Raw genomic sequence first — 15,700 nt, forward strand, 5'->3', positions numbered from 1 at the left:
AATGATAATAATATATATATAAAATGTTATATGTAAAAAAAAAAAAATTAGTTTTTAAAAATATTAATAATTTGTTATATTTTATTTTTAATTTTACTAATATATATATATATATATATATATATATATATATATATTTTGATTAAAAAAAGTAGAAATAGAAAAACAAAAAAAAAAAAAAAAGATAAATAAATATATGAATGAATAATTATGAAGATTTAAATAAATATGTGTCAAATTGAGATAATATGGAAAACAAATAAATTAAATAAATAATTATACGATTGATAGATTTTTATATTTTAGAATTATAAAAGTTATTTTCGTGAATCATCAAATTAGATGGTATAACTAGATCTGAATGAAAAGACTGAATTTCTTTTAAAAAAATATATCTTAGTTGTGTTTCTGATAATGTCATCCAGTCATCAAAGGGAAGTATAATTTTTTTTGTTGAAAAGTTTTCTAAATGTTTTTTCCTAACATCCTTTAAATAAGGATGACTTAAAGCTTTGTCAATAGTAATTCTTTTTTTTGCATTAAATTTTAGCATAGATTCTAACAAATCTATTCCTTCTTCTGAAATAGAAGGATATTTTTTTTTAAAGTCAATACCTTTTCTAAATGGAAATAATTTAATATATTTAATAACTTCTTCCTTTGTAATACTTTTTAAATCATCTTCCGTTGGAGTACCTATTACGTTAAAAATTATATTTAGTTGATCTTTATTACTTTTTTCATGAACTTTTTTGGAATTTCTATCAGGAGATAATGGAAAACAAGAAGAACCAGGAAATAAGGGAAATCTATTAGTTGGATTATTTATATGACTTTCTAGCATATTTAATAGTTCAGCAAATATACATCCAGTAGACCAAATGTCAATTGATGTAGTATAATTTTCTTGTAATAAAATAAGTTCAGGTGCTCTGTACCATCTTGTAACGACATGACTAGTTAGTTGTTTTTTTAAATTTTTATTATGAGGTCCTGGTTCTTCGTTTTCTTCCTTTTCTTCTATATCTCTTACTACATGAATATCTTCATCAGCATTAATAGTTCTAGCTAACCCAAAATCACAAATTTTAACTGAACAATCTTGGTTTAATAAACAGTTAGCTGGCTTTAAATCTCTGTGTATAATACCTGATTCATGAATGTATTTTTCACCTAATAACAAATTATATAGAATAGTTTTAATATGCTCTTCTGTTAAATATATAGGTGTTTTAAATAATTTTTTTAAATCAGAGTCTGCTATCTCTAATACTATATATAATTCATCAAATTTTAGTAAATCGTCAGGTATTATTAAATCACATAATCTTATAATATAATCACTTTTTAATCTATTTAATATTGTTATTTCTCTTAATATTCTTTTGCAGTCAACTAAATCTTCGAACATTCTATTCACTTTTTTTATTGCTACATTTTTTTTTGTATTTTTATCGTAAGCTAAATAAACGTAACCATATGATCCTCTTCCTATCAGGTGTTTTATTTCATAATTGTCAGGAACTCTTACATTTTTTATTATCGCTTCTTTTATATTTATTTTTTCTTCTTTTTTTTTTATACTTTTCTTTTCATTATTATTAGGTTTTTCTTCTTTTTTCTTAATATTCTTTTTTTCTTCAAAACTATGATTTTTTACATCATTTTCGGTATCGTTATTCGTATCATTTAATTCTTTTTTTACTTTCTTCTGATCATCCTCAGTTATACTATTTTTATTTTTCAGAATAGTCTCTTTGCTAATTATATTTTTTTTCTTCAAATGATTTTCTTCTATGTTAACACTAGCACATTCTTTCTTTTTTTTTAGCATTATGAAATCAAATATACATTTAAAAAAAGAAAAAAAAAATAATGAAAAAAGAAAGAGTATTATAAATTAAAAAAAAAAAAAATTATTATGTTATTTAGTTTATTTTATAATTAATAGCATTGTGGATTTTTAAATTTTTTCATATCATGTACTATATATATATATTCATGTCTATCTTATAATAAAAGTAACTTTTCCTTAAATATAACAATATTCTATTATTTATCAATAAAGAAGAAAAAATTTAATAGTATTATAAAAAAATATAATAATTAATAAAATATACTATTTTAATAATAAGGTGGAATTTAGCAAAATATTATGTATATATATTTTTATAAGACAAGGCAACAATACTCATAAAAATTTCTTTTTTTTAAAAGTAAAAAAAAAAATAAATACATATATATTATATGATATTAAAAAAAATATAGAAAGATCAATATATCTAATTTATAAAAAGATAAAAAATATATGAATTATTTCTCATCTTACTCATATGAACATTTCATTTTTCTATAAATATCTATCATATATAAAGAATTACCATCATATATAAATCTATGAATAAATTAAAATAATATACAAAATATAAGAAATGATCATTTTGAATTACTTTGTTATATTTTTCTTTACATATATATATATATATATGAATAGATAGATATATAGGATTTCTAAAATTCATAATGTCTTAATTTCATAAAAAAAAATATATATATAATAAAGAGTTCTTATTTTCTTCCCTTTTTTTTTTCACATTAAAAAAAAAAAAATTAAATAAATAATTATGAGTATTTTAAGTTAATTTACTAATATTTACACCTTTTTTTTTTGTAATAAAGTGTATTATGAATTTAGTAAAAAAAAAAAAAAAAAAATTAAAAATCTCTATATTTTAATCTTGTTCTTCTATTATTTTTCCTTTTAAGTATATTTTTTAATATTCTAATTTTCTGTGATTCTATATATAAAAAGTTATTACTATTCATATGAATTTATTACAATTTTTTATTATCCCATTTTACTTGTATATGTATTACTATTGGAAAATTATAGTGTATAAACTCATTTATGAATACCTATATCAACTAATATATTAAAATTTATTATTTGCTATATTAATAAGCATTTTTAATGTCATTAAAAGTGATTGTAGTAGTAATACTAATGAAACATTATTAGAAACTCAATTATTATATTTTAATTATTATTGTATCATTATTATTATACTTTTATGTCATTTATATAATTTATTTCTTAAGTTTTATTTTATCAATTATTTTTTAAATACCTTATTATTAATTTTTTTTTTTTTTTTTACTTTATTTTCTGATATCTAAGCTTAAAAAATTAAGATTAGACAAAAAATAAACACTCTTTTTTTTTTTCTTCACAACATCATTATTCTATCTATAGTTATTACATATATGTATAAGACGAGAAGAAAATTAAAAAATGTTATGAGTATTTATATGTGCACATCAATAAAAAATCTGAAAGTTTAAAGTAGAAATAGTTTTTTTTTTTATTAGTCATTATATTTTATATTTTATTCCCTATATATAAATTATTATTGTTAACTCTTTAACATTCTTAATTTCAAGTTTTACGTAAAATTTTTTCTTCTTTAAAAAAAATAAAATAAAATAACATACCATTTCATTTATTTTTTATGTATGTATAAATAAATTTTTTTAATAGAGGAAATTCATTTATTACATTTTTTTATTTTTGAAATTAAATATAAAAAATACTTATTGATTGATTAATTCCTAAAGTATAAAGAATTATTATTTTCTAATTTTTTTTTTTTTTAAAACTATTTTGTATGCACATGTTAAAAAAAATATTTCATTAATATTAATATACTCTTTTTTTTTTTTTATTAGTTATTGTAATAAAAAAGATAAATCATGATGTCTATATTTTTATTTATAAATCTTTAGATGATATTAAATTTACACATTTTTATGCATATTAATATTTTAGTTTATTTTTCACTATAATAGGAAAAGATAAATTTTGTAAAAAAAATGTTGAATAAATTATAAAAAAAGAATTAGAAAAAAAAAATTTTTAACGAGATAATTTATATTATTATTAAGTGTAACTTCTACAATCTAGAAAATAAAATTATAAGAAACAAAAAATAGGAAAATATATATATGCTTATGTTAAATAATAATCTATAAAGTTATACAAAAGTTATTAATAAATAGTAATAAAAATGATATAATTCAATGTTCTGTGAAATAAGCTACATATATATATTATATTTTTTTTTTTTTTCAAATATACGAACTTTTGTAATTAAAAAAAAAAAATTTTATTAAAAAGCATATTTTAATAAAAACATATATACAAAAAAATGGAAGTAGGAAATAAAAATAATGTAAAGAATGTTGAGTCTAATGAAATTGAAAAAAATAATGAGGAAAATAGTAAGGTAAATATGGAAGGATTTAAATTTTTTGCCAATATTTGTGAAGAAAAATTAAAAATTTTTTTGGAGAATTTCTTTTGTAATAAAAATCTTAAAGAATTAAGTTATGTAGAAGATAAAGATATTATAATGAAAAATGATATCAATAATGAAGATAATAATTCTTCAAATGAAAATCAAAACAATTATTATGAAAAAAATAATATTATTAAAAGTAATTATGATAAAATGGTTATAACTTTAGTTGATGAGATCGAACAATTTATGAAATCTTATGTAAATGAAAGATACAAAGTTATTGTTCAAGGTGTTATAGGAGAGAATGAAAGGCAAGGAGTATGAAAAAAAAATAAAATAAATAAAATTCATATTTTTTTATTTAGATTATAATGAGATTAATATATATATATATGGATATTTATTAATTGCATCTTTAATTTTTTTTTTTTTTTGTTTTAGATACACATTGCATCCAAATCACTATGGAATGTTGAAACCGATAATTACGTTTCTGCAAAATATGTAAATGACTCTATTTTTGTTACTGTTATGGTTTTTCTTTTATATAATGAATAAAATGAGATAAAGAAATGTTTTTTTTAAATGAAATTTTGTCATCTTTATTTTTTCTTAATTTTTTTTTTTATTTTTTTTTTTATATTCTTTGTGTTCCTATTATGATTTTATTCTTATTTTCCTTATTTAATCCTAATTTTTTTTTTTTTATTTTTAATTTATTTTTTATTTTATTTATTTTTCTATTTGTTTTAATTTTCATATTCTTCTACAAAGCAATTTCTTTTTAATATATAAAATGATTAAAATTCAAAAAAAAAAAAATTTAAAAGGAATAAAAGAAAAAGCTTTTAGAATGAATTCTATAAAACTTATAATTTGTTTAGTATAAAGGAAAAAACTATAAGAAAAATTTCAAAAAAAAAAAATTTTATCCACTTAAATTTTTTAACAATATATTTTTTTTTATATTTTTTTTTATCATAGACAATCAATCAAATAATTTTTTCTTTTTTTTCTTTTTTAATGATCTTAAATCGCATTTAAAAAATTAAACATAAGCTTTTAAAAATATTTACTACTTCAAGCTTAAAAGAATAATTCATATAGATCTTTCAAAAAAGAAAAAAAAAAAGTCACATGCATTAAAAATATTTTTTTGAATATATAACTTTTTTTCATCATACGACTAAAAGATGTAAAAACCTTATGGATATTTGTTTGGTTATATATATATAAATTAAAATAAAATAAAATTGTGTATATTAATAAATACATATAATATATATATATATATATATATATATATATATATATATTTGAAATTATGAGTTTAACACATTTCATTAAGTCATATATAATGGCTTATTTTAATTAAGATCCTTTTTCTCATTTTTTTTTTTTTTTGATATTTTGTTCTGATTCATATTATTTTTTTAGTTTTAAAGCGTGTGCATTATTTTTTATATATTTTTTTTTTTTGACATAATTCAAAAGAAAAAATTTTATTTCTTCAAATTTTAATAAAGAAAACTGGTAAAAATTAATTATAATAGGAAATATTAACTTACGTTTTTAATTACAAATTTTATTTTCATTTTTTTTTTTGTACATTTATTTTTTTAATTTGTTTTTAACTTGATAATAAGTATATATATATATATGTACACATTTTTTTTTTTGGGGTAATTTTTATGTTAATATTACTAGAATATTAATGTAAATTTTTTTTTAATTTATTTATTTATTTTTTTTTTAAAGTAAAGTCTTATTAAATCAATGCGTTTTCTAATATTTTAAATTTAAATTATTACTACTTTAAATTAATTCAATATTTTTACTTTAAATATTTAATTAAATTAAAGATTTTAATCAAAGATGAGTAATATTCACACTTTAGCTGAATATAGAGATGACTACCCGGAAAATACTCCATTTAATAGAAGTATGCAAATCATATTTAATGAGAAAATAAAATAAAATAAAATTAATAGTTTTTTTTTAAACTTTTTTTATCGTGACATATGTTAATACTGTTTGTTATAAAATATATTCATATTTCACAAAGTATATATTTTTATTTAATCTTTTTATTTTTAAATAATAAGCACCAGGTTATTATGAATCACAAAGTAGTTTTGTGCAGAGATCAAAACCAATTGACGTAATTAATCTTATATTTCCTCATTTTACATGGAAAAGTTTTGTTATGGTTATTTCAATTATACAACTGGTAATTTTTATAATTTCCATTAGTATTAAACCGGCAGAATTTTTAACTCCTTCCGGTATGTTCTATATATATACATAAATATAAAAAAAAATACATATATATATATTTAAAAAAAAAAAAGAATAATTTGAACTGTATGAATTTAGTAGAAATAATAATTCATTTAAAGAAAAAAAAAATATTACTATTTTATATTATTGTTATTTCTTATATATTTTTTTTTTTAATAGAAAGTTTATTAATAACGTTGGGTGCAAATGTTGCTTCAAGAATAAAAAATGGAGAAATTCATAGATTAATATTACCAATATTTTTACATGCAAATATATTTCATACTTTTTTTAATATATTTTTTCAATTAAGAATGGGTTTTACACTAGAAAAAAATTATGGTATCATAAAAATTATTATATTATATTTTTTAACTGGTATATATGGGAACATTTTATCAGCATCAATAACTTACTGTCCTATTAAAGTGGGTGCAAGTACATCCGGTATGGGATTAGTTGGTGTTGTAACAGCCGAATTAATTTTATTATGGCATGTTATTAGACATAGAGAACGAGTTGTTTTTAATATTATTTTTTTTTCATTAATCTCTTTTTTTTATTATTTTACTTTTAATGGTTCTAATATTGATCATGTTGGGCATTTGGGTGGACTCCTATCAGGTAATTTACTGAATAAAATTTATATATATATATGAATTTTCATATATATTTAATTTTTTTTTTCTTTTTTTAGGAATATGTATTGGGATATTGTATAATGGACATATAGAAAATAAACCAATTTGGTACAACAATGCAAAAATTGGATCATATATATGTTTAGTTCTTTTAGCTGTCTTGCCTACTATTCTTTTATTTAGTATCCAGCGTATGTGTTGAAATATTATTAAATTTTTTTTTTTTTTATTTAATCGAAGTTATTTATTATTAATTTTTTTTTTTTTTATTACATAAGCTATTCATTTTAATTTAAAAATAAAAAAAAATAAAAAAACCTTCAATTTGGCTTTATTCTTCTACATTTTTTTTTAATTTTCGTCATTTATTTATTTTATTTTATTTTTTTTTTTGTAATTCATTTTTGTTAAATTTTAAATATACAGAAAAAATATACATTTTTAATATAAATAAATATATATTTTTTAAGCATACATTTTTTTTTTTAATTAAAAACTTTTATTTTAAAATAAAAAAAAAAAAAATAATAAAAGTACAAACACCTATATATATAAGGTTTTTAAAGAGTAAACTTTTGTTTTTCTGTAACTATTTATTAGTAGAACAAAAGTTAGAATGAATATTTATTTACGAGTAAAAGTAAAACAAATATATTGTTCACAAATTTTTCTTTTTTATTTCTCTATTTTTTCCCCCTTCTTTATATACATATTTAAAGGAAAAAAAAAAAATAGAAATAAATAGTTTTTTCAAAATTAATAAAAAATTAAAATTTCTAACAATTTTTTTTTTTTTTTTGGAACAAACAAATAGAAATGTTTATATTTACTTAAACATTAGGAAATAAAAAATAGAAATAAAATAACAAAAAAAAAAGGAAAATAACAAATTATCTATAAAATATTATATATATTTTTTAGGCTATAGTATTTTTAATAATATTTTCCGCTTTGACTCTTAATTTTTTTATGTTTTTTTTCTTTAATACTCCTATTTCATTAAAAGCAATATACATTAATTTATCACACTCCACCTTTATTATTAAAAAAAAAAAATTAAATAAATTTTATTTACTTATTATTCTATAATGCTTATATATAAACACTTCTATTTTTTTTTTATAATTATTTTATTTTTTTTTTATTTACCATATTTTTTGTACACTCTTTGAATAATAATAAAATAGATTCTAATGAGTTTAACTCAATTATTTTTTGTTGATTCATTTTAAATAAAGCTAATGTTATTCTAAATATTATTTTATCTCCTTCATAGAATAGACAATCCCATATACGTAACGTTGTAGTGATCTTTAATAAAAAATTAAAATAATAATTAAAACATAGATAAATAATAATATATATATATGATTTATATAATTTTATGAATGTTTAATGAAAAAAAAAATTTTAATTTTAAATAATTTTTATTATAAATCATTTTTATATGTTATGTGCTCATAAAATAAATACAAAGAACATTTATACATATAATTGATAAAATTTTTTATTTATTTTATCAAATATTAACCGGAAAAGCAGTGCAAAACAAGCATAAAAGCCATTCCGAGCATATCCATGATATATCAACGTCAAACTCTCTATAATAATAAAAAAAAAAAAGTATAAAATTCATAATTCAATTTTTCAATAAAATTTTTTTTTTTTGTAAAAATAAATTTATATATAAAGGTACTTTAAACGTGAATGAACTTCTGGCATTTTCATTTTAATCAATTCTTCTATAACAATGATATCTCTACGTAATCCACGCATCTCATTATTGTAATAATCTGTAATATAGTTATAATAATAGTAATTATTATTATTTTTATTAATTTTTTTTTTTTTTTTATAGTTCTATATATAGTGAATACTAACCACTAATATTAATTTTATCATGTGAATAATCAGAATCAATTAATTGAATAATAGACCAAAATGCCAACTCTTCTTTTAAAAATATTAAAGTTATTGCAGCAATAAAATTCATACTCTAATAATATTTGAAACAATATATATATTATAAAAAAGAATATAGCTTCATTTATAATAATAAATGCATAATATAAATTATTATAATAAAGAATTCAATGATTTTTTATGTATATCCTCCTACTTAATTTTTTAGTTAAAATTATAAAGAAAAACATACCTGACAATAATTTATTTTGGGTTTATAAACCGCAAAAGCGCGTAAGACATTTTTTAATTGAATTAATCCTGGAGAATTTCTTCGATACTTTAAAAAAAAAAAAAGAACAATAAAGTGTTGTGTAAAGTTATATTTAAAATTTATTTATATAAACAATTCAAATATAAATACTATGATATAAATAAAATCAAACTACACACACGTTTTTATTATGTGGAAAGGTTCGTATTATATCTAATTCAATTTGACTTAACACCTTTGGTTCAAGTTCGCTATTTAAGCATCTAGTATTTAAAAAAAAAAAAATAGAATATAGAATAAAATAATAAATTTTTTAATATTTATAATTAAAGAGATATTTTAATTGTAAAAAAAAAAAAAAATTAAATAAAAGGATTATTTTAAGTACTTTTCATATATAGTTGGATATTTTAAGCACAAAACCATACTATCCAAAAGATGTGGCCATATATCAGGTCTAAATATAAAAAAGTAAAAAAGAGAAAAAAAGCTAAATTTTTATCTTTTGTTATTTTACTACAATTCTTTATTTTTATGCATTATTTATAATATGGACTTTATTAATTTTTTAATATTATTTTTAAAATAGTGATATTTTCTATAAATGTATATAACCTTAATTTATCTGGTATTCCTTTTCTAATTAATGTTTTTAAATAATAATTTTTTTTAATATCCCTTTTAAAGGTTAAATAAAATTGCCATCTATTACAAAAAAATATATATATATAATTATTTTAATAAATAGATAAAAAGTATATATATATATACATATATATATATATATAATTTTTCAAAAAAAAAAAAACCTTCTTTCAATTTGTTTTTTATGCTTTTCTAAAGCTCTTTTATCAGTTGATTCAACAATGCATTCCTTATTTTTCTCAAAACCGTAATGATCATATTCATTATCTGTAATAATTATAAGAATAAAAATATATATATATAAATATTTGTTTGTATGTCTATAAAATATAAATTATTTTATTATTTTTTTTTTTTATAAACCACTATTAGCTGTTAAATAATTATATGATTCATTATTAGCATTTGAAAAAGCATTATCTGATATACAATCATTATTTTTTTTTATTTTTATCTTGTTTTTTTCTTTGAAGAAATTTATTCTCATTTTTTAATAAATCACTCCTTTAAAAGTCATTTTCAACATATTATATTATACTTCATATAATATTTAATTTGTTATATATGTATATATGTACACTTAATTATATTTTATACATTATAATAGAAAATTATTATTATTTTCTATTTTTTTTTTCTTTATTGTATTATATTTTTTAAAAAGTAGAAAAAATTATGATCAATAATTAATACACATTTAAATAAGTACAACGCGAGCATTTGAGTCCTTATTTTCCCACTTTTTTTTTTTTTTTCTTTTGTGTAGTATTATTAATTATTATGTTAATAATAGAAAATAGTTATTTTAATTAAAATAAATAAATATATATTGAAAGTTAAAAATTTTTTTTCTAATTTGTAGCAAAAATTTTATTATAATAATTTTTTTTTTTTTTTTTTGTTATAAATCTATTAAATATTTTTATAAAACATTTTAAACTAAAAATGTTATATATATATATATTAGTAATCATTGATGAATTAAAACAAATTAAGAAAATAATTATATACACATATAATTAAAATAAAAAAGAAACATTTTAATAAAAATTCTATATAAAATAGAAAATTTTAGAAAAAAAAAAGTAAATAATTTTTTATAAGAGCAAATTAACGGAATCTTTAATATTTTAATAGAAAAAAGTGATACATAAAAATTAAAGGTTATATTTTTTCCAGTAAAAGTTACACAAAAAGAAAAAAAAAATAAATAAAATAAAGTAAAATTATATAAAATAGTAAAAATAAAAAAAAAAAAAAAAATAAATAAAATATGATAAATATATAAAACAAAATGAAATAAAATAAAATTAATATAAAAGAAATTAAATAATAAAAATGAAGGTGTGTTTAGAAAACATAAAAAGATCATCATTATATAGGGATAAGATGAAAGTTACGTTTTCTTTTAAAAGAAACAAAAAGAAATTCCTTAAAAATAAAATAAAGTAAAAGCATGTTTCTTTAAAAAAAGTTTCGATATTTTAGTAATCCATTTCTGACACTGGTTTATAATTATAAAAATAATTTGATATATGAACATTTTTATTTTTTTTATGGTACCAATTTATGTAAGGCAAATTCCATCCTTCAATTTCATCATCAAAATTTCTTCTATCACGCAAAGCATAGTATCTACACATCCTTATATATTCAAATCTAGTTTTTCTAGCTTTCATTCTAGAAAATTGATAGTAATGTATTTTTGCTATTTTATAATTCATTGATTTAATTATATTAATATGTAATAATTTTTCAATAGTTAAATCAATGGTTTTTACATAATAATGATGGTATGAAAAACATAACCATACTAATTTTTTATCTTTTTCTAAAATATCAAATATTATTCCTCCTTTATATACATTTTTAATATGAGGAATGCGAAGTTTTTTTAAATGCCACGATAACTTTTCAACAAAATTTCTTTCATTAATTTTTTTTTCCTTTATATCCATAATATATACCTCTTTTAATTTTTTTTTTATATCTTTTGGTAAGACGTTATAAAAATTTCTTTTATTATATCTTAAATAACTCCTTATAACGCACAACATTTCATGCATTTTTTTCTCTTTTTTCAAAATACTTTCGTCACTTAACTTTTTACATAATATTATAAGTAATTTATGGATTATAAACCAATTTATGTAATCTTCACCCAAGGCAAAATAAGCATATAATAATTTTGAACAACATAATGCTGATAAATTTATTTTTAATTTTATATCATCAACACTGTCAACATTATTTATATCAATTTCTAAGACTTCTTCATTTTGATTTTTTAAGTTTTTGTTTTGTATATTTTCTATTAGACTGTTTGTAATTTTTTTTTTGTTATTTGTTTCTACTCCATTTTCACTTTCTAACTGATTTAAGAATTTCTCTTCGATTTGTTCTATTCTTTTTTCTTTATTACATTGTGAGATTTTTTTCTTATTATCCACATAAAACATATGAGTATGAATTTTATTAATTAAAGAAACATCCATTCTTGATAATAAAGATAAATAAAAAAAGGAGTTCACTATAACATCTGAATTTAAATTAGAAGAATTTTTTATATAATCTATAATTGTATTAACTAGTAAATGATTTTTATACTTCTGATTATAAAGTGTCTTTAAAATAAGTAAAAGTTCATCATCATTTATATTTTCCATTCTTGATGTTATATAATAATTATTTAATAAATCAAAAAGAATAGAAAATAATTCGTCATTCATAGCTTTTATATAATTATATACTTCAAAAATTGTAAAAATTAAATGTTTATTTTTGTAATCAGAATTTAATTTTTTTAATAACTTCGTTAAATTTTCACTTAATAAAGATATTATATTAAAATCACGAACATTTTTATAGTAAAAAGTCATTATATATATTAATATATTTTTAATTTCTTCCTCTGTTTCATAAATATTTTTATTTTTACAATCCTCTGCTCTGTTTAATTCCTCATTATTCATGAACTTCAAATAATTATGTAAATAACTATCCATTTTATTTGTCTTTAAATATTTATTTATTACATTATATAGACTTTTTTCGCATTTAAAGAAATTACTCCATCTATTACTTATTTCATAAATATTTTTCTCATTAGTTTTTTTTATATTTAAATCAATTAAATCAGAGTTAATATCATATTCGTTTTTTATATGCTTAATTATTTCTTCATTACTACAACATTTCTTTATTTGATTTGAAATCCCATAATTCTTTTTAATTACCCTACATATATTTACATTTTCCAAATATTTATTATAAATTAAAATTCTATTATTTAGTTTTAACCAATTTTTTAGTATATTATTTCTATATAAAAGTAGCATTGTGTATTACTATTTAAAATACATTTTTTTTTTTTTTATATATATGCTTACTAAAAAAAAAAAAGAAAATTCACTTTTTTAATTACATCTTATTTTATTGATATATTCATATTTTTTACTTTGTATTTTCTTTTTGATTATAGATATATTTTTATTTATGTTAATTTTTGTAAATTAATTTTTTTTAGCATACATTATTTTTCTCTTTTTTTTTTTTTTTACTATATCCTTTAATCTTTTTTTTTTTTTTTTTTTAGAGAATCTTTTATATATGTTACATTTTTTCAAATAAATACTTGAATATTTCTTCCTATTATTGTTTATATTAAATTATATACATAATTCATATTTTTTATTTTTATTGTATTCAGCTTTACTAGAAATAAAAAGAGAGAGAAAAAAAAAAAAACTTAAAATTTATATAAAAATATATATCTAAATACATAATATATATATATATGCATGTTTATATTTTTTTATGTATGAGTAAAATATAAAAATTTTAAATGAAAATTGAGAAAATAAGCAAAGATGAAATTGCATAAGAATAATAGCAACAATAATAGTAAAAGTATCAATTTGAAAAAAGAGTTACATAATACTTTAGTTGTAATAGGATTTATTATAGAAACGATACTAAATGATAATAATATATTAGAATGCGTGAATATAAATGATATTTATAAAACATTATATGATATATTTAAAAGTAGATATGTGTGCATATTAAATAATTATGATTCAAGTAAAGAGAAAGATAATAACAATCAAGATGAGGAAAATTTATTAAATGAGGAAATTAAATTAAAATTTACAGAAATATTTTTTGAGAAAAAAAAAAAAGAGAGAGAACTTATTACTATTAAAAATTTAAGTTGTATTAAATATGCAATTGCAGGATGTATCTATTTGCATGGAAAAATATCAAATAAAAATATTTCATTAAGAAATATTTTAAATACAATTGATTATAATATATTTTTATTAAATAGCAATATATATACAAAATTTGGCATATCTAAAAGTGATATCAAAGAAATAACTTTTAGCATAAATCAATTCAAACCAATTATTAAAGAAAATATTTATCACGAAAAAGAAGAAAGTTTAAAGATGGAAAGAATTTGTTTATATTCTTCACAATTTAAATTATCTAACAATATATCAAGATATTCTTTATTGTATGAATTAATGTTTATCACGAGATCACCTTTTATAATAAATAAATTTCTTTTTTCAGTTTTTAATGACGTTATTTGTATACCAAATATAAGTGATAAATACAACGATGTTGTTATTGTCATATCTTGCATTTTATTTGTTAATCATTTTTTTTATCATATTAATCAGAAATATAAAATAAATTCTCAATTTTTTTGTTTTATTAAAAAAATCTACTTATATCAAGTTGAAAAAATTATAAACATATTTCTACTTTTAAATCCAACTAATCATATATTGGAAATTAAAAATATTATTTCTCTTACCAAAAAAATTATATATTTATATTCTATTAAATATTAAAACATATTTAAAATTCAAAAAAAAGGAGAAAATATATGTATAAATGTTTATATCTCTTGTATATTATTTATTTTATATATATATTTTTTTTTTTAGTTTGTTATATATAGTTTACATATATAGGTATATATATAAAGGGAATATATAAACTCTTGTAATGTATATATATATTAATTATTTTGTTTTTCTGATTCATTTTATTACTTTTAGTAAATATATATTACTAATGTATAAAGAAATAGTTTTATTTTTTTATTTAAATAGAATCTTATAAAGCTTAAGAATAACATAGCATTTATACATCAAAAAATGTTTTTAATTTACATATATATACGTATACATTTTTTTTTTTTTTGTTATAACTTTTTATTATATTATAGTTAAATAAGACATCGTTCTTATACATTTGATATCATACTTTTTTCCATTTTTTTTTTTTTATTTCATTTTATACTTCTAATATAATTTATCATATCATATTCATATTTTCCTAAACTATTTTTTTTTTTTTTTGTGAATAAATTTTCTTTTATAAAACTCTGTATTTATTATTAAATATATATTTTATTAATATATATACATAAAGAAAGAAAATTAAAAGAAATTGAAATATATGCACATTGTTTTTACAAAAAATTATACATTTTATGTATCTTAGATATACGACTTTAATAATTTTTTTTTAATTTTTATTAGACTCTTAAAAAGTAATTTTTAAAAAAAAATATTTTTTATTCCAATAAAAGAACTTATAATTTAATTGAAAATTTATATATATATATATATATATATATTCAT

The 15,700-nt window shown here is 16.9% G+C and overlaps 6 protein-coding genes across 6 annotated transcripts; 3 read left to right on the forward strand and 3 right to left on the reverse strand.

Annotated features, from left to right (window-relative positions):
* Positions 1-295: 295 nt before the first annotated feature.
* On the reverse strand, positions 296-1,834 carry MAPK2 (mitogen-activated protein kinase 2, putative; the record flags this gene model as incomplete). The annotated part of the gene is made up of 1 exon (XM_028676536.1): positions 296-1,834. One exon carries the CDS (start codon positions 1,832-1,834, stop codon positions 296-298), a length of 1,539 nt encoding a protein of 512 aa, XP_028533015.1.
* A 2,371-nt stretch (positions 1,835-4,205) lies between these two features.
* PRELSG_0911100 (dynein light chain type 2, putative) lies at positions 4,206-4,856 on the forward strand (the record flags this gene model as incomplete). Its single annotated transcript, XM_028676537.1, has 2 exons — positions 4,206-4,616; positions 4,740-4,856. 2 exons carry the CDS (start codon positions 4,206-4,208, stop codon positions 4,854-4,856), a joined length of 528 nt encoding a protein of 175 aa, XP_028533016.1.
* A 1,317-nt stretch (positions 4,857-6,173) lies between these two features.
* PRELSG_0911200 (rhomboid protease ROM1, putative) lies at positions 6,174-7,421 on the forward strand (the record flags this gene model as incomplete). Its single annotated transcript, XM_028676538.1, has 4 exons — positions 6,174-6,240; positions 6,404-6,583; positions 6,759-7,202; positions 7,276-7,421. The coding sequence occupies 4 exons, from the start codon at positions 6,174-6,176 to the stop codon at positions 7,419-7,421; spliced, it is 837 nt and encodes a 278-aa protein (XP_028533017.1).
* Positions 7,422-8,136: 715 nt separating this feature from the next.
* PRELSG_0911300 (GTPase-activating protein, putative) lies at positions 8,137-10,527 on the reverse strand (the record flags this gene model as incomplete). The annotated part of the gene is made up of 11 exons (XM_028676539.1): positions 8,137-8,253; positions 8,369-8,530; positions 8,751-8,820; positions 8,916-9,012; positions 9,101-9,215; positions 9,375-9,461; positions 9,577-9,658; positions 9,784-9,852; positions 10,011-10,100; positions 10,205-10,307; positions 10,407-10,527. 11 exons carry the CDS (start codon positions 10,525-10,527, stop codon positions 8,137-8,139), a joined length of 1,113 nt encoding a protein of 370 aa, XP_028533018.1.
* Positions 10,528-11,524: 997 nt separating this feature from the next.
* Positions 11,525-13,378, reverse strand: PRELSG_0911400 (conserved Plasmodium protein, unknown function; the record flags this gene model as incomplete). The annotated part of the gene is made up of 1 exon (XM_028676540.1): positions 11,525-13,378. The coding sequence occupies one exon, from the start codon at positions 13,376-13,378 to the stop codon at positions 11,525-11,527; it is 1,854 nt and encodes a 617-aa protein (XP_028533019.1).
* Positions 13,379-13,909: 531 nt separating this feature from the next.
* On the forward strand, positions 13,910-14,902 carry PRELSG_0911500 (conserved Plasmodium protein, unknown function; the record flags this gene model as incomplete). Its single annotated transcript, XM_028676541.1, has 1 exon — positions 13,910-14,902. The coding sequence occupies one exon, from the start codon at positions 13,910-13,912 to the stop codon at positions 14,900-14,902; it is 993 nt and encodes a 330-aa protein (XP_028533020.1).
* Between the last annotated feature and the right edge of the window lie 798 nt (positions 14,903-15,700).

The sequence above is a fragment of the Plasmodium relictum genome (genome assembly GCF_900005765.1).
Source record: "Plasmodium relictum strain SGS1 genome assembly, chromosome: 9".
Lineage (NCBI taxonomy): Eukaryota > Apicomplexa > Aconoidasida > Haemosporida > Plasmodiidae > Plasmodium > Plasmodium relictum.